Source organism: Rhinopithecus roxellana, chromosome 18 (assembly GCF_007565055.1).
Source record: "Rhinopithecus roxellana isolate Shanxi Qingling chromosome 18, ASM756505v1, whole genome shotgun sequence".
NCBI classification, from domain to species: domain Eukaryota; kingdom Metazoa; phylum Chordata; class Mammalia; order Primates; family Cercopithecidae; genus Rhinopithecus; species Rhinopithecus roxellana.
The window spans coordinates 3,099,121-3,119,974 of NC_044566.1; the positions used below are offsets into that span (position 1 = coordinate 3,099,121).

General features: G+C 43.9%; 1 protein-coding gene across 1 annotated transcript in view; it reads right to left on the minus strand.

The window, feature by feature from the left end:
* COL4A1 (collagen type IV alpha 1 chain) overlaps nucleotides 1–20,854 on the minus strand; it is a 155,281-nt gene that overhangs the window by 57,084 nt on the left and 77,343 nt on the right. Inside the window, exons 3-15 of the mRNA XM_010384745.2 lie at nucleotides 7,307–7,396; nucleotides 7,163–7,207; nucleotides 5,967–6,011; nucleotides 5,810–5,872; nucleotides 5,259–5,312; nucleotides 5,038–5,064; nucleotides 3,538–3,621; nucleotides 3,389–3,451; nucleotides 2,804–2,839; nucleotides 2,252–2,293; nucleotides 898–984; nucleotides 344–370; nucleotides 138–188 (exon numbers count right to left, since the gene is read on the minus strand). Of these exons, the coding sequence (XP_010383047.2) occupies nucleotides 138–188; nucleotides 344–370; nucleotides 898–984; nucleotides 2,252–2,293; nucleotides 2,804–2,839; nucleotides 3,389–3,451; nucleotides 3,538–3,621; nucleotides 5,038–5,064; nucleotides 5,259–5,312; nucleotides 5,810–5,872; nucleotides 5,967–6,011; nucleotides 7,163–7,207; nucleotides 7,307–7,396 (714 nt within the window). The remainder of the gene's footprint in view (nucleotides 1–137; nucleotides 189–343; nucleotides 371–897; nucleotides 985–2,251; nucleotides 2,294–2,803; nucleotides 2,840–3,388; nucleotides 3,452–3,537; nucleotides 3,622–5,037; nucleotides 5,065–5,258; nucleotides 5,313–5,809; nucleotides 5,873–5,966; nucleotides 6,012–7,162; nucleotides 7,208–7,306; nucleotides 7,397–20,854) is intronic.

A 20,854-nucleotide genomic window follows, 5' to 3' on the forward strand; every position in this document is an offset into this window, starting at 1 on the left:
CAAAGCCCTTTGGGGCATGAAAGGGATAAACTAGAAGTCCCTACAAGCCTTTTCCATTCTTATGTTTCTGTGAATCTGCGATTTTCAGCATGAAAGGAGAATTGTTTCATGATAAAAGGACTTTGGAAAGCACTTACTCTGGGTCCTGGTTTTCCGGGTTCACCTTTCTCTCCGACCCCTGGCATTCCCTTAAATGAACAAAAAGGCAAAGAGATTCATTTGTCTATTTAAGCAAAATATTAAGTTAGATAAATATTAAACTTCAGGTGAAATAAGCTTGTAACTTAAATCTGTACTTTATGGTCTTTGACCTAAAAATGATAGACAGAAATTGAGGACTTACCTGAAATCCAGGTTCACCTTTTTGGCCCTGAAAGAGTTGGAGAGACAGATCAGTACTATCAAACAGCTGTATCAATTGTTATATGCTGCATGAAACACACAGCAGAAAAAAAGAAAAAAAGAAAAGAAAAAAACCTTTTCTGATATATTAACAAAGAAATTCCCGTTGATCTCCAGCACTCACTTGGCATTGACTGGTAGAAATGTAAGCCGGGCAGGGTTTATCATGCTTGACCCATGGTGACTGGCCCTGTCCTCCCCCTGCCCCCCAGCCCGACTCCCTCCTGCTCACCAAGCCATCCCTAACTTGGGGCACATTTAAGAGGCCCTGATCCAGCAGGGTGAGCCTCGGATCAGGCTTGGACCAACCCAGTTCCAGCTGCCTCTGCTCTCAGAGGTGCCCGCATTTTACGGAACAAACAGTCTATACACCTGTTTTCCAGACCAGGATTGAAGGTAGCTGGAAAAACTGAATTTTGACCCATTTTCTCTTTGTCCTTTGGAATTTGTCCAAAATTAGAAAATCAGTATTCACTGGATGAAGCCTATTCACACCTTTTCTCCCTTGGTGGCAAAATCTCCTTTTTCTTGAACTTGGGCTTGTCCTGGTACTCCCGGAGGCCCACTGACCCCTTGGTCACCCTGTCGACACAAAAATGTAAAATTAATTAGGCATGGAAACAATTATGCAGAGATGAAAAATTGCAGAGAGAGGTAAAAGCCTAAAATAAAACACCTATTTTTAAAATGTAATTATACTCTATTCTATTCTACTCATCCTTTGCCTCTGCAGAAAATCAAATTTCAATAAGAAGAAGAATCTAAACCCAGGAGGAGAATTTCACTTCTTCTATGGGCAATCACTGGCTCAGGAATAACCATGGAATCTGAACACCTGAAAGACACCTCTGGACTTGCGTGCACCTGTGTAGTGTGTATTGGCTTCTGATGGCACGGAGGAAAGGAATACAAACTGCCTAATAGAGGCTGAGAAGAAAGAAGGCATTTTAGGTAACTCCAAAATAAGACAACCATCAAGAGTCTCCTTCCTCAGGCATCCTAACTGCTGGGTACACCTGAAAATTACAACCACATACATTTCAGAGTCACTATATTGCAAAGTTTATGAAAAGACTGGGCCAAAATCTAGGGTGGCAAGCAGAGGCCGCCTGCACATCCAGATTCATCCAGGCCCCACTGCATTGGGTGCTCTGGTTGTAACTGCCTCCACCAGCTTGGATGTCAGAGGAGAATCTGGCCTTCCACAGGCTGGCTATCACAATGGCAGGCATCCCTTCTCAGCCAGGGCCTGCTTCATTGGTCTGATCCAGGGAAACTCTTGGAGAGGATCAGGGACCCACCACTTGCCTCCTCTCTGCAGGATGAAGCCACCTGCTGTGGTCTGCGCCCTCCCAGCTCCACACTGCATCTCCCCTCACACCCACTTGGCCCTGGACCACCCGCCCACCTCTGAGAAGAGAGGCCGGTGGTGAGGGGCCACTGCCAACTGTGCTAGTCCTAATTTCCTGGTGGTGGACTTCCACTCTGCAGGGCTTACACGGTTATGCATCTAATGGTCAACTCCTAAATTTGACTCTTATAAATCCTAGGTCTGACCTCATCACTGACGAAGAAGAGTTTGATTGAACTCTTTGCACAGATAATTAGAGTTAGCCTCGTTGTTCTCTGCTTGTCAGACCACAGAGCACTTCCATAAATTCCAGTGTATTGAATAAGCTAGAATAAATTCAACAATGCTGTCATTTTAAGGAAAACACTACCAAACGCAAGAACATGCAGAGAAGAGTAACTATACTTATGAGTCCAAACGTTGATCCAAAGGTGGGTAACTGTCAGGTGAGAACTGTGGTTTTCAACATGAAAGCACTCCAGAACAATGTGCACTCACCTTGTCACCTTTGGGTCCTTGAAAACTTAAGCCCATTTGTCCCTGTGGATTAAAAATTAGGCTTTCATTATTAGATTTGTCTACTTTGTTCAAAGTCATTCTACAAACCTCACACAAAACGCAGTAAGATGGTAGATTTCAGGCAATAGCTTTGTCCCATAACTCTCATAAAATTTTCCAGAAAGGAACAATCATGCTGTATTCAATGTCTATGAAAAAAGTTTTTAAAGTATGACTGACCAAAAATTCTAAAGACATTTTTTTAAATTTACAGTTTTTAAACTCTTGCGTTAGAAAACTAAGGGAAATATCAGTGATTCCAAAGTATTGACTAAGGGACGAATGAAAGAAAAGATCAATATATTGATAGATAATCAGTAGATAATAAATGATAGATAAATGATAGATACTTAAAGGTATAGTTAGATAAAGATAGTGTTAATTTTCCAACATTTTTTTACAGAGACTGAAAGAATGAGAAGAATGAGCTATAGCAATTTCATGATAGCCTTATACTAATGCCAAAGAATAAAAAATGAAGAAAACCTTTACCTTTTCACCTGGAGGGCCGGGAGGACCTGGAGGACCCTAGGAGAGAGAGCATTTTAATTAAATAGGTTTCACAACTATAGGGAGCTTGAAGCCCTTCTTTAGGCTGATGTTATCTTAAGATTCTCTGGTCAACATAATTTATTTGTGAAATATTTTTCCTGGGCTTCCCCTCCCTCCCCACTCCTAGCAGGGGGAGGACCCTCAGGTGTGACTATATCAATACCAATCCGTCTCCCCTGCTCCACGGTGAAGTCACCTGGGGCAGAGCCTGCCTGTCCATCTTTGAACTCACTCCCACAGGCTGTGACTATCGGTGGTACCCAGCCAGCCGCCACAACCATGGCTGCATTATTTGTTTCAGGATATCAGTTTATGGTGCTATCATCACCCCTTTCCCACAGCTCTGGGTATATGAGTACCAGGCTGCCAGCCAAACGTTTAATAAGAGGGAAGCTGATTCTGCCATGTCCATATTAAGAGCGACCACAGCTGTGTAAAGTTTTTACTAAATTATTAGTTATTTTCACACCTCAATATAGTTGTTCTTTAAATGATTGCCTTGGAGAGACAGTCCCCAAAACTTACCGGTGGTCCGGTAAATCCTGGAGGCCCAACAGGACCTTGAAGTCCTGGCAATCCTGGTGGACCCTAGAATGCATGAGAAAGAAATGAGTTCAGATGCAAACTGGGAGGGTGAGGTGGCACATGTTCATAATGATTCAGCAAATGCTTACTGGATTCCCTGGGAGTCCGGGAAATCCTCTTTCACCTTTCAACAGCATCCCGGGCACATGGCCAAGTATCTCACCTGGATCACCCTAGAGGATGAACAAAGAAAATAGAAAGTTGCAAATATTGACATTCACATAAAGAAACTGAAAACTCATTGAGTAGTTGGCATATATTACTGTTATAGGACTAGCCTAAGTCTGGGATTTAGACCCTGTCTACACTGGAAATCAACAGCCTGGCATCCTCCCATCATGATTGCCATCCTAGTAACCAGCTTTAACCACTGCATGGTCAACTTAGCCACAGCCAGGACTGAATGTAGAGACAGCTAAACAAAGGGGTCTGCAACACCGTGCACAGGACCATCCCCAACTCTAGACAAGGGCCCCTGTCTCTAGTTAAAAGACTACTGTGTGACCACGGGCTCTTCTCACAAAACAAGAATTCTCTTTTGAGAAAAGGCCTAGGACGAATACTTTTATAAGAGCAGGGTGTAATGGTAAATTTTATCTGTCAGCTTGGCCAGGCCACATTATTGGGTTAAACACCAGTCCAGATGTTTCTGTGAAGGGATTTTTAAAATGAGATTGACACTTAAATCAGTAGACTCTGAATAAGGCAAATGGCCCTCCATAATGCTGGTGGGCCTCATCCCATCAGTTGAAGGCCTTACAGGATAAAAGACTGACCTCCCTGGAGGAAGAAGGAATTCTGCCCACACACCGCCTTCGGACTCAAGACTACAACTCCACCCCTTCCCTGGTGTCCAGCCTGCCCACTCACCCTGCAGGTTTTGAGCTTGCCGGCCCCCACAGTCATGAGTACCAATGCTTTAGAGGCCGTTTCTCCTCTCTCTGGCTACACACACATAGGCCACTGGTTCTGTGTCTCTGGAGCACGCTAACACACAGGGCTATTATGAGGATCTATTTCCTACGTGTTCTGAATCACAGGCGCACAGGGACTCCCAGCCTCATCCAGGTAAGCGGTTATCTCTACTGCAACTGCTGAGACCTACAAGCCTCCCTTGGACAGGACTGCTCCCAACCCCCAGATACCCGAGGTCCCCACCCTGTGCCCAAGCACAGCCCACACATTACAGGACTGCACCTTCGGAGGTCGGGCTGATGCCAGCAGCCGAGCCCCAAGACAGCAACACCTCGCCTGGGAAAAGCTGTCCCAGGTTCCCTCCTGGCAAGTCTGAGAGGCACCCAGGGAGCTCCATTCTCCCATCTGCCCTCCCCGGTTTGGGCGAAGTGAGTCTTCGCCACCACACCAGGCCTCCTTCCACTGCTCACTCCCCATTAAGACACTTAAGTGTCTGAACATTAGAGTCTAAAATCTGAGTTTGTGTATTACTTATACAGTCTTTCAACGTAACAGAGTTTAGGGAAATGTGTTCAGAAGCAATCGATCAGCCAAAGTGGTTTAAAGAAAATGGCACTTGTTTTAAACAGATTCCCTGTAATGAATCCAATAAAGCAAAACAAAATAAAATGTACCTTCATTCCTGGTAACCCTGGTGGTCCCTAAAAGGAAAGTTTTGGTGTTAGTTTTGTTTTTCTCAAAATGCCATTAGCATTAAAATTGTTATTATATAATATTATATGTAAAATATAAGTTATTAAAACATAAGCAAAGAAAGAAAGAAAAGGAAATGGAATGAGAAGAGAGAAGTTGTAACTAAAAGAAAGAGGTTCTGCCCTAAATAAACTCTACTCACGGGATTTCCAGCGAAACCAGGCAAGCCAGGAGGCCCGAGCGGCCCTCTCTCTCCCTGGGAAGACAGCAGAGCGTCATTCATACACAGTGTGTGTGGCAGACACATCAGCCCTGACACCGCATGAGTTAGTTACTCTGCCCTACCCTTCACTTGTTGGTTAAAATCATTTCCTAAAAACAGTTTGTCACAAGCTCTGCTGCTGGGTACCACTTTATGAAAGAAGAAATAGACTTGATAGTATCATTAATAGGGACAAAGGCCCAGAATGGCATTTTCTTACGCGATGTGGTAAATGATTACCGGTAATAACTTTCATGCTTAAATGAAATTTTAGTATAAAAGTCTACAAAAAAGAAAGGAACAATTACATCTTTCTGATACACTAAATATGGGAAAACTGTATTTCCTTACCAAATAAAGCAAATTTTAAGACAAGTAACTTTCCAATTGTGGCAAATAAAACTCTATTAACAGAGTCACACTACCTGACTCCTTAATGTGCAAAATTACATAAATACACACGAAAAGGAGGGTCTCGGTTCTGGATTTACCTTTGTGCCATTGCATCCTGGAATACCTGGGGGGCCTGGTGGGCCGTCTTGGCCAGGAATACCCTGCAATTAAGAAAGTGAAAATGTAACCCAAACAGAAAATCACCTGACGGAAAAATATTTCCTAAAAGAAGTAGAGTGCATTTTCTATACATACGGGAAGTCCTGGGTTTCCAGGGTAGCCAGATGCTCCCGGGGGTCCCTGTGAGGGCGGAAGTAAAAGCATGTCAGTGAAAAGCCGGAAGCCTCACTTCCTCCTACTGCATCCACCTGGGTAATGGAGTTGTGCCCTCGTTTTTGGTGTCTGGAACACACACATACAAAGCAGACGGTGCACTCTGCACAAGAGGCAGTGGAGGGCACAGGCCAGGGCAGATCGCCCAGGCTTACGGAGCAATGCTACACCCAAAGCACACTACTGCCATTCGCAACTGCAAAGATGTGGAACCAGCCTAAGTACCTACCACCCAATGAGTGGATAGTGAAAAGGTAGAATCCACGTACCATGGAACACTACTCAGCCACAACAAGGAACAAAATGATGTCTTTTGCAGCAACTTGAATGGAGCTAGAGGCCATTACTCTAAGTGAAGTAACCCAGGAATGGGAAACCAAACACTGTATGATAAGTGGCAGCTAAGCTACAAGGATGTAAAGGCATAAGAGTAATACAATGGACTTCCAGACTCAGGTGAGGGGAAGGCTGGAAGGGGGTGAGGGATAAAAAACTACGTAACAGGTAGAGTGTACACTGCTTGGATGACAGGTGCACTAAAACCTCAGAAACCACCACGAAATAACATCCATGCAATCAAAAACCACCTGTACCAAAAAAAACTATTGAAATAAAAAAAAATAAGTTTTTAAAAAGCTGACTGCTGATCCCTTCAAACATAAGGCTGCCCATGCACAAAATAACTCTGCTCCCATTTCACCTTTACCAAGAGGTAGAGAGGAGGAAGAGCAAGGCTGGCTCTGAAAATACCACGACTTTTCCATTAAACGAAGTCATCTCTGTCTAATGACTGTGGACACATCATCAATCGCACCTTCCCCCAAATTAAAATATGCCCAGAAGAGATTCCTGAAGAAGAAAAAATGGGGGAAAACAAGTTTGCAGAACCAAGGACTAAGGAGCTCAGCCTGTTCACAGGCCCCGTGGGAAGGCCTGGGGCTCAGGGAATCATGGACTGCTCCACACTGCCTGCCTCGCACCTGCCTGCCCGTGCTGTGTGAGCTGGGAGAGGAGACGGAGGACGAGGGCTCGGAGAAAGGAGGGGAAAGGTGCCCGACTCTGGGAGCGGGCCTGTCCCACGCGTGGAATCATCGATTGTGAGTGGCAACTGTACTCACTCTTGTCCCTTTTGTTCCAGGTAGTCCTGGTTCTCCAGTATCACCCTGGAACAGAATAGAAATGCCATTGTCATTGATCACCGTTATCTCAAGAATGCAGGCAATCTTACATCCACCCACCCCCAATCCCACAGCCCTGCTTACCTTTTGTCCTGGTGGTCCCTGCGGCCCCTCAGGTCCTTGCATTCCAGGAAACCCAATGACACCTTGTAACCCTGGGAGGCCTCTTTCGCCCTATAGAAGAGGAACATAAGTCAGGCAAAAGGCAGCAGTAAAGAAACAGAGGAAGGAATCACTGACCAACTGTGATGGCCTTTTTTTTTTTTTTTTTTTTTTTTTTTTGAGATGTAGTCTCACTTGTTGCCCAGGCTGGAATGCAGTGGCACGATCTCTGCTCACTGCAACGTCCACTGCCCGAGTTCAAGGGATTCTCCTGCCTCAGCCTCCTGGGTAGCTAGGATTACAGGTGTGTGCCACCACGCCGGCTAATTTTTGTATTTTTAGTAGAGGCAGGGTTTCACCATGTTGGCCAGGCTGGTCTCAAACTTCTGATGTCAGGTGATCCACCCTCCTCAGCCTCCAAAAGTGCTGGGATCACAGGCATGGGCTACCATGCCTGGTCTGTGATGGCTAATTTTCAGTGCCAAGTTGACTGGGTCACAGGATACCCAGATAGCTGGTAAAGCATGACTTCTGGGTGTGTTTTTGAGGGTGTGTTTCTGGAAGAGATTGGCATTTGAAACAATGGACAGTAAGGAAGACGTGCCCTCACCCAAGGTGAGCAGGTGCCATTGTTAGCTGGGTCCCGGATAGAACAAAAAGGTAGAAGAGAGGCCAATTCTCTCTCTTCTGGAGATGGGACACCCATCTCCTCCGGCCCTTGGACATCAGAACTCTGGGTTCTCTGGCCTTCGGATTCAGGGACTTGTACCACTAGCCCCTTGGGCTCTCCAGCCGCTGGCCTTGGACCGAGTTACACTTCAGAAGTCCCCGAGTTTCCAAGTTTGCAGGTGGCAGATCATGGAACTCCTCAGCCTCCATAATCCTATGAGCCACTTCCCATAATAAATCTAAGTATCATCCAGCCTTGCGCAAGTCCACGGTGAGTGTCTGGAAACAGACAGCAACGACTACTTCAGGCGGCTCTGCTTTACTGTGTTTCAAACTCTTGAGGACAGAAAATAATTTCTATCTCATTCCTGGCACAATCCTTTCTATATACTAAATGCCAAATAATTTCTTGGGTAAATAAAATAATAAATAGTGAGGCATTTTTTACTGAACTGGTTATAATTTCACTCAATCATTGGAACCCTCCTGTTAGCTACAGTCTCAGTGCTGAGATTTTGTGATGGATCCTCCAAGACGTCTTCCTCTTTAGAGAGCATTAGGATACAAGGGTGGGCAGAGTCCGCAGTGTGAACCTCACGCAAGATGCTGAGCCTCCCCTGGGCCATCATGGGGGGATGGTGGGCTTTAATGAGAATGTCTTTCAAGAGTGTTTTTTGGGCTGGGTGCGGTGGCTCACGCCTGTAATCCCAGCACTTTGGGAGATCGAGGCAGGCGGATCACCAGATGTCAGGAGTTCAAGACCAGCCTGGTCAACATGGAAAAACCCTGTCTCTACTAAAAAATGCAAAAATTAGTTGGGTGTAGTGGCACATGCCTGTAATCTCAGTTACTCAGGAGACTGAGGCTGGAGAACCACTTGAACCTGGGAGGCAGAGGTTGCAGTGAGCCAAGATCGTGCCACTGTACTCCAGCCAGGGAGACAGAGTCACACTCTGTCTCAAAACAACAACAACAACAACAACAACAAACCCATAACCATGATAAGAAATCAAGAAAACCTATTTACAGTACATGGACTTTAATGCAGTCTTACCATAGGAATTGGGTAGATTCAGTGACGATTGTTAGCTGATTTAAAAACAGAAGGAAGGCACTTTGGAGATCATAGGCAGGATTACTTAGTGTTCAGTGCCTTTCTCAAAGTTGCATTCGTTGAAAGTAAAAATCAACTGACAAGCTCTATGTCACATAACATAAACACCCAAAGTCGTCCTTCTTTCCAAACCACTCAGCCAGTCCTGGCACTTACTGGTGAATTAACTGCCTGCTCCATTTTTACAAACGCAGAGAGGAGGTTACGAACCTGGGACTCACCGCCACGCCTGCACAGAGCTGTGTGCTCACTGAAAGGATACGTCAGGAGTCTAGCCACAGTATGTGGATAAATATGGGATAGATTGTTCCAAACCCTAGAGAACCGAATCAAAGAGTGAGCGGATTAAAGAACCTCAGGACTCATAGTGTGGCACTGCCCCTCAGGCCAGCAGCATCTGGGGAATCGGCCAGAAGAGCAGACGTGGCCCCACGAGGGCCCTGAGCCCAGGGTTTGACAGGGAAGGCTGGCTCCTTCTCCCTGGGGCCTGTTACAGTGAGCAAAGAAAAACATTCCCAGACCAGGACTTGTTCAAATGAAGAGCTCCTTAAATACACCCTGCAGTGACGGCCCCGGGACACAACGGCAGAAAGTCCTGCTGTAAGGAGTTACGGCGTACAAGGTCACCAATCTGGGGGACCCGGTTTTTGGATGTAGGAAAAGCCTGCTCAAACCAGAATAGGACGGAACTCCAAACAGCGGCTAAAATAAATAAATAAATCCCGAGTTGTGTAGCCCCGAATCACCCGGTATCAGACAGGAAGGACGTGAGAAGGGCATGTCCATGTAGAAGCTTTCTAATACATTTGGTGGAGTATTTTTAGAACTTAATGAATATTGGCAGTATCGCCATGAGACCAGCGACGATAAGATTTTATAATTCTCAATTTAAGCATGGAATGCACTGAGGACCAGAGCCAGATGAACTGATTTCTACAAGTTTCTCACTGAGTCAGCACTACAGCCAGAAATAGAAATGAGGTCAGCCTCCACCACAGTCCCTGTTTTTTCTGGGTCACTAGAGCAAGCCGGTTCCCAGCAGAACATCAAACAATTCACCAACTTAATGTTAGCCCAAGGTACCCACCCTTTTATGTCCATTTCACAGATAGGGAAATTAAGATTCCGACGCTTAACTGACTTGTCATATGTCACTGGGTGACCCTTCATGCTGCTGGGAACAGAACACAGAAACCCAAATTCCCAGGCCTTGCTTTTACCGCAAGAACACATTCTTTCCCAAATGTCACCAGAAAGCTTAAGCAATCTGTGTATCCCCAGAGCTTTGAAATGAAGGAGCTAAGAAGGAAGTGACTCCTCCATGGACATGGTTCTTGCCATTCCCCACATATTTTTTTAATGTTCTTAATCTTTTGTCCAGATAAAAGTGCACATGAATAATCTAACACTCTGTACCCTGTCCAAGGTTATTATGGGAACCAGAGCAGAGCAAACAGACAGGATAAGCACTTAAACAGCTATACAGTTAGCTGGCGACCAGCATGCAGTATGGGGCCAAATTATTCCTCCAAGCTTTTAGCACACTTCCACCAGGATTATAAGAAGAGCAAAGAGCTGGACATGTTGTGCAAAGGTTATTGGAGCTAGCAGTGTCCAAGCCAGACTTTGCAGCTGCAACTAGCAATGCTACCACCACGGCCACCGTGACCCCCCTTCCACTGGAGCTTTAGGTAGAATGCGAGCAGTTAGAGTCAGGGAGCAACAGGGCCCTCGATCATCTGTTTCCCATGGTGTGCTCAGGGCAAGGTCCAAAACTCCGTGGCGGCCACAGACTTCATGTCAGGCCAAAATGAAAACCACAACCATGGTCTGTCACAGCAATGACTATTCAAAGTGGAAGAAACAAACAAGAAACTTGAAAAATACTACACAGAAAGTTTTCATGCAGCTGAACTTTGTGCTCTCATTGCTGAATATCAGTGCGATGTAGGGCACTGATCAGAAGTGGAAAATTCTATACCAAAACTGGAGATGATTACTGCTGTGTCCTCAAATGATGAAATTCAGAATTTGTGGAGGGAGAACAAAGTGCCATTGTCTACAAAGATGAAAGAATACAACATGGAGAATAATCTTGGCACCAAAATTAGGTATTCTAAATGAGGCATGAAATAGGGTTTCAGGCATGGAGCTACTTAAAATTCTTGCTTAATGCATTACCTAAAGCAAACATATACTTTTTAAAAGTCCTTAAAATGCGTGGAGAGAAAGTCATTTTATAATACCCAATTCTTTCCCTTCCTCTTCCAAGGCTTGTAGAAACAAGTTCATGATTCAGGAAATCAAACACTCAAATAAGCTTTCGTCACAGCTAAGTCAGAAATTCAAATACAAATCAAGTACCCAGGACAGCTGAAGTTGAAATAGCATGAAGTTTCTAAATGTGGGAGGAAAATATAATTACCAACAACAAAAACTGAGTTTAACACAAAATATACCTAGAATAAGCAGTCATCAAAATTCTTACTGTCAAAGGCCCTATGACGTCTGTTTCAGAGGCCGACATGGAATCCGTATCTTTAAATCAAAATTTTAATGGATTTTTCCAATCTGAAATATTAGGATCATGGATCTTTACACTGGACTGAAGCACACACAGAGATACTGCCAGCACTCTGGGGCTTTCCCTACGCACGGACTGAGTGTGGATACCGGGTCTGGTACTAAGCACTGAGTGCACTGGGTATGGTAGCCTCCATGTGCTGGGTGCAATCACGGGAAACAAGCAATGCTCGCCAGGGAGACTGCAATTCCTTCTCCACCTCGACCCTGTAATTTCTTCACAGGCAATGAAATTGTTTTATTCGTTCATGGTGTTTGAATTCAATACAATGTCATGGGATGCTGAACTAGCCAATTGCATTACATGACGCTCAGCATGAGGCAGGATTCCACACATGAGTCTTAAAAACTTTAAGAGGTAGTCAAAGGTTACCGGGCAGGACACGGCCCCCAGCACCTTTGCAGTCTAAGCATTCTGGGCACCATTACAGACTGGCCGGAGTCCGCAGCAGTGGCTGAGAGGCGCAGGGCAAGCTGCGTTCGGGACCACGCTGGCTCTGCTGCTGCTTTCTGTCATCGAGTGCCTCGAGATTTTCATTTACGAGCAAGACTGCAAATCATTCAGCGAATCAAAGCCCTCACATTCGAAGCCAGAGCTCACCAAGTATCCAGTGAAAAGGAAATGATGGCAAGGATGGGTCACAGTCGGCGGGTGACTGCGGAACTCTTTCAGAAATTCCACAAGGCCAATTCCTTGAGCCCAACCACCATCAGAAGAGACATCTGCAGGACCATTTCCTGGATGCCGCCGCTGGGAAAGGGGTGGGAAGGCTGCGGTCGGTGCCGCGGGGTCATGGAAAACTCAGTGGCGAGGCCCCGTTGGGAGCTCCCCCAACGCCATGAGGCTTGACATGAGGGCAGGAATACTGCCACCGCAGTGCGAGGGGGGACAGGATGCAAGGAGGTCCCCTAGAGGTCTGCTTTCCCTAAGAGGAAGGCGTGAGTGCGCACTCTCCTTTGCTCTATGAGACACACAGCAGAACTCTTAAAAAGATGTATATGTGTTCATTAGAAGTATGTGAATGAAATTTAACAATGTGGATTGTTGCACTTAGCAGCGTTATCATTACTGTTATTTCTTGCATCTAAATATTTAACATTAAAGCAGCAAAGATTAAACCAATCACACATAAAAAGTGTGACTGCAAATCCGTATCTTCTTCCCGAAACTCTTACTTCTCCCTCCAGCCCAGACGTCTAGCTTGAGACAGTGAATATCAGGAAATGTGTGCAGTGGCCCTCCATCAACTATGTGGGTATACGCAAGAGCTTGAGCAGCGCATACAGATGCACCTCAGCTTACGATGCTGGTACGTCCCAATAAGACCATTGTAAGTTGAGATCCTGTCTCAAAAAATATATATATATAATATGTAATATATGTTACATATATTATATATTATACTATGTATTATGTACACTATATATTATGCATACTATATATTATATATAGTATATATAGGATCTCACTCTGTCACTGAGGCTGGATTGCAGTGGTACTATCTTGACTCACTGCAACCTCAGCCTCCCCAGCAGCTCTATTACAGTACTGTGCCACCATGCCCCACTAATGTTTGCATTTTTAGTAGAGACGGGGTTTTGCCGTGTTGGCCAGGCTGGTCTTGAACTCCTAACCTCACGTGATCTGCCCGCCTTTTACTCCTAAAGTGCTGGAATACAGGATGAGCACTACATAGAAAGATTTTAGTCAAAAACACATAGGCGGAGCGGTGGCTCAAGCTGAATCCAGCCCAAAGGGCGGATCACGAAGGAGATCGAACCATCTGCTAACATGGTGAACCCGCTCTACAAAAAAAAAAAAAAAACTAGCAGGTGCGGCGCGTATCCAGACTTGGATGAGCGGAAATGGCGTGACCGGACTGCGTAATCCGGCACTCCTCCAGCCGGGAGACATGAGCGAGACTGTCTCAAAAAAAAAAAAAAAAAAAAAAAAAAAAAAAAAACACATTAATACACCTTACTAACATTGTGCAGCCTGCCATCTAAACGCTCAGAAAACTTACACTGGCCTACGTTGGGCAAAACTGTCTAACACAAAGCCTGTTTTATAATAAAGTGTTTATATCTTTTGTAATTTATTGAATTCTGTATCAAAAGCGAAAACCAGAACGGCTTGCGGGCCCCGACTTGGCTTGCGACGTTTGCTATCGGGCACGACTTTTAGCCCAGGAAAAGATCAAAATTCAAAATTTTGATCTTTTGAATTTTGATCTTTCAAAATCCATGACCTTCAGATACCATGAGAGCTGTCCTATTTCTAGGAGACTTCTGGACTCGTCCTCTTCAAAAGCATGTGGGGTTATTTGGGCAAGTTCCTCATTTCATGGGCCTCCACTGTCCTCCTTCTGACCATCATTAGCGTTGTTCTGAGTACTCCCAAGGCTGCCGATGATGGAGATGAGCAAGTTTGTGTGAAGAATGGGAGAGAACTCAGTGCTGGAGCCTCCTGGCCAAAAGAACAGTGGCTAGGGTCTGAGGACTGGGATAAACTAGAAGTGAAAATGCCTTCTTCCATATGGCCAAGCCTGGACTGTAACTTTTATACTGGACTTCTGGCCCCAGGATTCTTGAGTGGAAAATCCGAAGCCCTCACGACAAGGTCCATGTGATGGAGAAGGTCCACCTTGTGTTCAGCAAATGCCTGCCTGCAGCTACAGCAGTGAACGCAGAACTGTCTCCAGGAGTCCATGCTCAAGGAGAGATTTCTGTTGGACAAATCCTGATGTTGAAACATTATCTAAGGCCATGATGAATTCTGGCACAACTCTAGGCTCAAGTATTCTAATATGAATTTTAACATTCACTATGAAGTTGACTGACAGAGCTGAACACTCAAGTCACATGTCATCCAAAGCTAGAAGGCGATGGTTACCAAGGAGATGCATGGTGAATATTTCTGATAGATCCATATTCACAAAGAAATAAAACCATAGACATTTTCTGATCCATGAAAATCCACTTTGCACATCAGCTTGAAAGAAAAAAAATTTAAGAGAGTCCTTCACAAAATGCTTTCTAAAGAACTATCACTCAACACAAGAATAACTCCAGGGAGCCCTCAGTGTGGTCTTCTTATAAACAATTTAAAACTTCCCCGAAAGCCATCCAAAAGCAAACAAACCATCTGACGTCCCCGAACCAGTAAAAACACTCTAGGAGAACTGAGTGCTGATGAATTACTGGCAGCCAAAAAAAATCTTAAAAATTTCCAAAGGTCCTTACATCTTAGCAAAGTTCCAGACATTTGTCCGTGATGAAAGTCGAGACTCACTCACGGAAGCCCACAGCTCAGCTGTGAGCAGCAGCAAAGGCCTCCAGAGGCAACTATTATCTTCAATAGTAGGTTTCTTATCTTCTTCAGAAAAAAACAGTCCTAAACGCTCTCATTAACTCTTACTCCAAGGCAGTACTCCATTTCAAATATTGTTAAGCAGAACCATGTTAAGTCACTCCCCCAAAGCAGTCAGATTTCCACGTTGGAGAGGGAGAAAAATATGATGATGATCTTTTTCCAAAGGCTTGTGAACCTGCCCAGTCAGATTCTATGCGTATCTGCGCTCAGGCAGCACGTCTTTCATCAATAGCTTAATTCTGTTTTCCCATCAAACCACACCAGGACACAGTGCGCTCACTGGAAACCCTTGTATTTTCCTGGCTCTGGGCTCCATCAACAACACATTCAAATGCCCATGTGAAGGGCCGGGGCGTCCATAGACACCCACCCTTCATCCACCTCCAGGCACCTGCGACCCACACAGCAGCACCCCAGGGCCCTGGCACCCCTCAGCACACTGGAGAGCGCTGCCTCAATCTGAAACAGGCACATTCACACCCTCCCCGGTGGGCCCTGGCACCTCAGACACACCCATGAGATCTCAGCCAAGCATCCCCTTGTTGAAGAAGTACTCAGACACCGAATGATCTGGAGAAAACCCAAACTCTGGCAGACAGTGGATCCAGCCGGTGATACGACCAGGAGAAGAGCCAGTGGCCTCAATCAAGTCTTGGGTGAGGAGCCTCCGTGGGCTGCAGCTGCTGGCCACTAGAGGGAGCTCTGGGACCGTACATTTTCCCCCAAATGACCTAAAACTCCCTAGTGGACCTTAAAGTATTAAGCCTTTTCCTTAAATTTTCATTGTAGTAATACATTACTATAAAAATATTAAATATTCAGGGCCAGTGAACACATGCTGTGGGCAGAGTGAGAGAAACCACTTTGATATGGCCTAAAAACTCTATGGTAAATATTTTTTATTAAGATTCAAAATTTAATTAAAATTAAATATAAAAACTAGTAACCTGAATATTGAGGCTACTGCATTACAGGTAAATGCAGTCAGCCTATAAATAATGAGAATGATGGATATTTTCTAGAAAGCATTTTCACATCCATTTTATAAATTGGGAGAGTATTTGAATCTAATGACAATACAGAAAAAAATAGCAAATTCAATTTTTAAAGTAACTGTATGGAAATAGAAAATACTGAAAAAATTAAATTCTACGAAACATGCATAAAGTAGATACAAATGTGATCACAGGGGAATCTCTAAGAAACCACTACTAAACATCCCACTGCCAGTAAAACTTATTTAAAGGTTCTTCTTTGGTCTTCTTCCACTATAAGTTTATAGAAAACTTAGGCATTAAGGTAATTCAGTCCATTCTCCTGAGTTTTGCCAATTCTAAAAGAAAAATAAAATCTATCCAGTTTTTTGGCTCCCAAAAAAGATAATAACATTCTCTCCTTTGCTTAACCTATCAACATGAACACTCATTAAAACCAAAATCACAGACGCCTCTACCTAAACCTATTACCTAACATTCTGTTTCTCAAATATATATTTTTAAAAATATCTTTAAAACGAGAAAAACAGTACAGAAAACAAGTGTTACGCTACAGGTTTGGAACCTCACTTGCTGCAGTTATGGACGGTATGGATGGTTGTGCATGTTGCACACTGCAGCAATCAGGGGCTAAAATCAGCCACTGAAGCTAGGTGTTGGCACAGCAGGAGGCCTTTATCTAATATGACAAAGCTAGAAAAAGCCCAGTGGCAGCAAAATCATCCTTCAAATAAGTTGCACAGAGCTCTCTGGGAGTTCCTGCCTTGGTGACATCCCAAGGATGTCAGGACACACCAATCAAGAGGCAGCCTCCATGTAGACTTTAGAGGCTTGGTACTGACCTGCCAAGAGTTGCGAAGCCAAATGAGGAATGTCCCTCAAGAGAGCCCTAATCCAGGGCAGGGGCTAAACTGCCCAGTCACCAAGGCCAACACTTTGGTTGGCTTTTGGTTTTGGTTTTACTTACTCCATTAAAACATAGATATACATATATATTTACAAAATACTATCCTCAAAGAGCTAGAAATGGACACGGCATAAATGAATGCTTCCAACTTGAGCTCCGGCCATCGCAGGAATGATCACACTTAGGATTGCTGAGAGTCTGCACATGAAATTACACCTCTGCTCACGCGCACAACTGTCTTTTTTTTTGAAGTTCCATGAAATTTATCACAGTTCTAGGTCATGACTTAGTTAAAGATTTGGGAGAAGAAGAATGATTACAGGAACATAAATAATTGATAGCAAAATATCAATAAGAGGTTAGCTCTCTTCTGAGTTTGTATAAGAAAAATAAATAAATATATTTATGTTTTTCAGATGGAGTCTTACTCTGTCACCCAGGCTGGAGTGCAGCGGCATGATCTTGGTTCATTGTAACCTCCTGCCTCCCAGGTTCAAGCGATTCTTGTGCCTTGGCCTCCCAAGTAGCTGGGATTACAGATGTGCACCATCATGCCTGGCTAATTTTTGTATTTTTAGTAGATATGAAATTTCACCATCATGGCCAGGCTGGTCTCCAACTCCTGACCTCAGGTGATCCGCCAGCCTCAGCCTCCCAAAGTGCTGGTATCACAGGCATGAGCCAACGCTCCTGACCTAATTTTTTTTCTTATAAAGACACTTTGCTTTATTTTCATTAGCTCCAAAGCAAGGACCCTGAGGGTTCGAAAGACGTGTTCTACATTAACAGAAATGTTGAAAAATGCCAATTAGTGCTTAAGTACTTAGACAGCTGAGGATGTTATTAACTAGAACTTAATAATGTATGTGGGTGTGGGGCAGCAATGTGGAACAAAAAGAGGACACAGAAAAGGCAGGAAACACCACAAGGTAGGTGATGATTTTTTTTTTTTTTTTGGTCTGTGATAAAAGTAAACTTGAAAAACGTAGATGAAATACTCTGAAGTTAAGAACTACAGTTAAGAGGCCGGGCGCGGTGGCTCACGCCTGGAACCCCAGCACTTTGGGAGGCCGAGGCGGGCGGATCACGAGGTCAGGAGATCGAGACCATCCTGGCTAACACGGTGAAACCCCGTCTCTACTAAAAATACAAAAAATTAGCCGGGCGTGGTGGCAGGCACCTGTAGTCCCAGCTACTCGGGGGGCTGAGGCAGGAGAATGGCATGAACCCGGGAGGCGGAGCTTGCAGTGAGCGGAGATCTCGCCACTACACTCCAGCCTGGGCGACAGAGCAACACTCCGTCTCAAAAAAAAAAAAAAAAAAAAAAAAAAAAAGGAATTATAGTTAATAATACAAAAGCATGCAAGACAGTCTTCAGGTTTACACCTTGAGATAATTGCTCACTGGCAATTAAGAAAAAACTTTATTTTTTTTCTTAAACATATGTTAGATATAATTCTTTATAAAAAATGGGTTTTACAGGTGCCCTGCCAGGGGACATCCCAGGTCCCCATTCTCTGAGTGGTCCTGTAGCCCCTGCGGTTCCCCTGCCAGGGCGTGCACAGCCGCACACAGAGCACCTCCAGGAGATGCTGGAACCCATGAGGCAGTGACTGGCATTCCCTCTAGTTCCCTCCCCCAGCACCTCAAACAGATGGCACAGGGTAAGTACTCAATTAATATTTTCATGACTGGGCTGGGTGCGGTGGCTCACGCCTGTAATCCCAGCACTTTGGGAGGCCAAGGTGGGTGGATCACCTGAGGTCAGGAGTTCAAGACCAGCCTGGCCAACATGGTGAAAGCTCGTCTCTACTAAAAATACAAAAATTAGCCCAGCGTGGTGGCACTTGCCTGTAATCTCAGCTACTCAGGAGGGTGAGACAGGAGAATCACTTGAACCCAGGAGGCAGAGGTTGCAGTGAGCTGAGATCATGCCATTGCACTCCAGCCTGGGCGACAATGCAAGACTCCATCTCAAAAAATAAATAAATAAAAATATTTTCATGAGTGAATCAGGAAAGATCCCGAGAAAATGATATAAATCTATAAGAGGGTACAGATTTAGGAACCCTATTTTCAAACGACTGCAAAAACAAGTACCTGCACTCCAGGTAAGCACCTGGAGCTCTGGGCACCCTGCTTTCCATGCTCTCTTTTCAGTCACTGCATGGATGGGCAAAGAACCTAAGCCTGGAGCCAGAAGATTCCGGTGCTGGCTCCAGCGCCAATCCCTGGGACGCTCTGAAAATCAGCTTTACCATCATCTGTAAGTCAGGGATGAGTCCACCTGCCTGGCTCACCTGGCAGCATTATTTTAAAAATCAAACGTGCTCAAGTATTCAGTTAAATGCTGCACAAATGGTTCTGAAAGAAACTGATCTGACTTTACTGCTTTTTAAACACATAAATATTTTGTGTTTATTCTCACGATTTCTATGTCCAACAAGCCAGCTGCATGTCCTCTGAAGCCACACAATGTTTTAAAAGAGAATGAAAAGGACACACTGCTAGTGTTCCCACAAGTCATGACCTAGGAAGTATCTCATTCCTGTTTTTGTGGCTAAGACAGACACAAGAAAATTGGAATTTCTTGAGTATTTTAAAAAGATGACAGTTTCAAGAAACTCCCCCCTTTATCTTATACTCAAGGTTTTGTGTTTTTTCCTTAATAAATATCTCTGGAATTCATGCTGTTCAAGCCGAGAACATTCATTTATTCTGTCAGGTCAGCCTGGGTCTTAGTAAAGCCACCACACTCCTCCATGGTAAGTCTGTAAGTAGCTATGACATACATAGGTCTGAAATCCCCAGATTACTTTCTTACCCCCAAGCAAGTTACTTGTCTGTATCTTATCACTGATAACATTTTCCCCCAGGATGCTGCAATAATTTCAATACTCCATTAATCATACTTGGAATCTAAGAGATAAGAACAGTTCTCTTGACTCCCAGATATACAATTGCCAGGTTAAAACTTGACAAACCAACTTTGCCCATAGAATACAATGTAATCTCGGCAGAGCTGGAGGTTTTACAAAACCCACTATTAGCCTAACCTCATTAATTTGAAAAAGCAGTAGTGAGATCAATCTAAATTAATAAGTAACTGAATTTTAATATCTTTTAAGTAAACACCATTAATTCCTTTAAAACATATACAGTCTACCCAAAGAAATTAAGCCAACATCTTGAAGTATTTTCTTTTGTGTTTTGCTTAAAATCTTGGTTTTAAAACTGAATAGGTAAGAAAAGCATATAATTGCAAACTCAATACAAAATATTGGTGTATAATTAAGACAATAAATAGCTACTTCATAAATACTTAAAAATGGTCTTCCCTGAGCTGGTAATCTCTCTTCACCTCAATGCTATTCATAAAATTGGCAAGCCTGTTTTCAAAAGATAATATGGAGCTATATTTTAATCCAAGGTGTGGCCCAATTATTTAAAAATTTCTATCAGTAAGATCTTATTTAATGCCATTTTCACTATGCCTAGTGTGTAGACGTTTTAAAGATTAAGCTTACAGTATCATTTCCTGCCTTTTTTTCTTAACTACTTAATGTCAATAGACTAAAATATTGAGATCTTTGGCTAGAAACTAAGATGTGGAAACAGACCAATTGGGTTATAGTTTGTAAATTATTAGGTATAAACTTTCTAATAAAAATAGATTGTAGAGTATATAAACATGTGATATTTTCCCACGTATATGGAATTTTTTTTAAAGTTATATCCATTGGAGGATAGATGACCAAGCATGGGTACAGTAGACACACACACACACACATACACACACACACACACACACACAGAATCAGAGAGAGAGAGAGAGAAATAGAGAGAGAAATGAAAAGACAAAGACGGAGAGACAGAAAGAGAGAGAAGC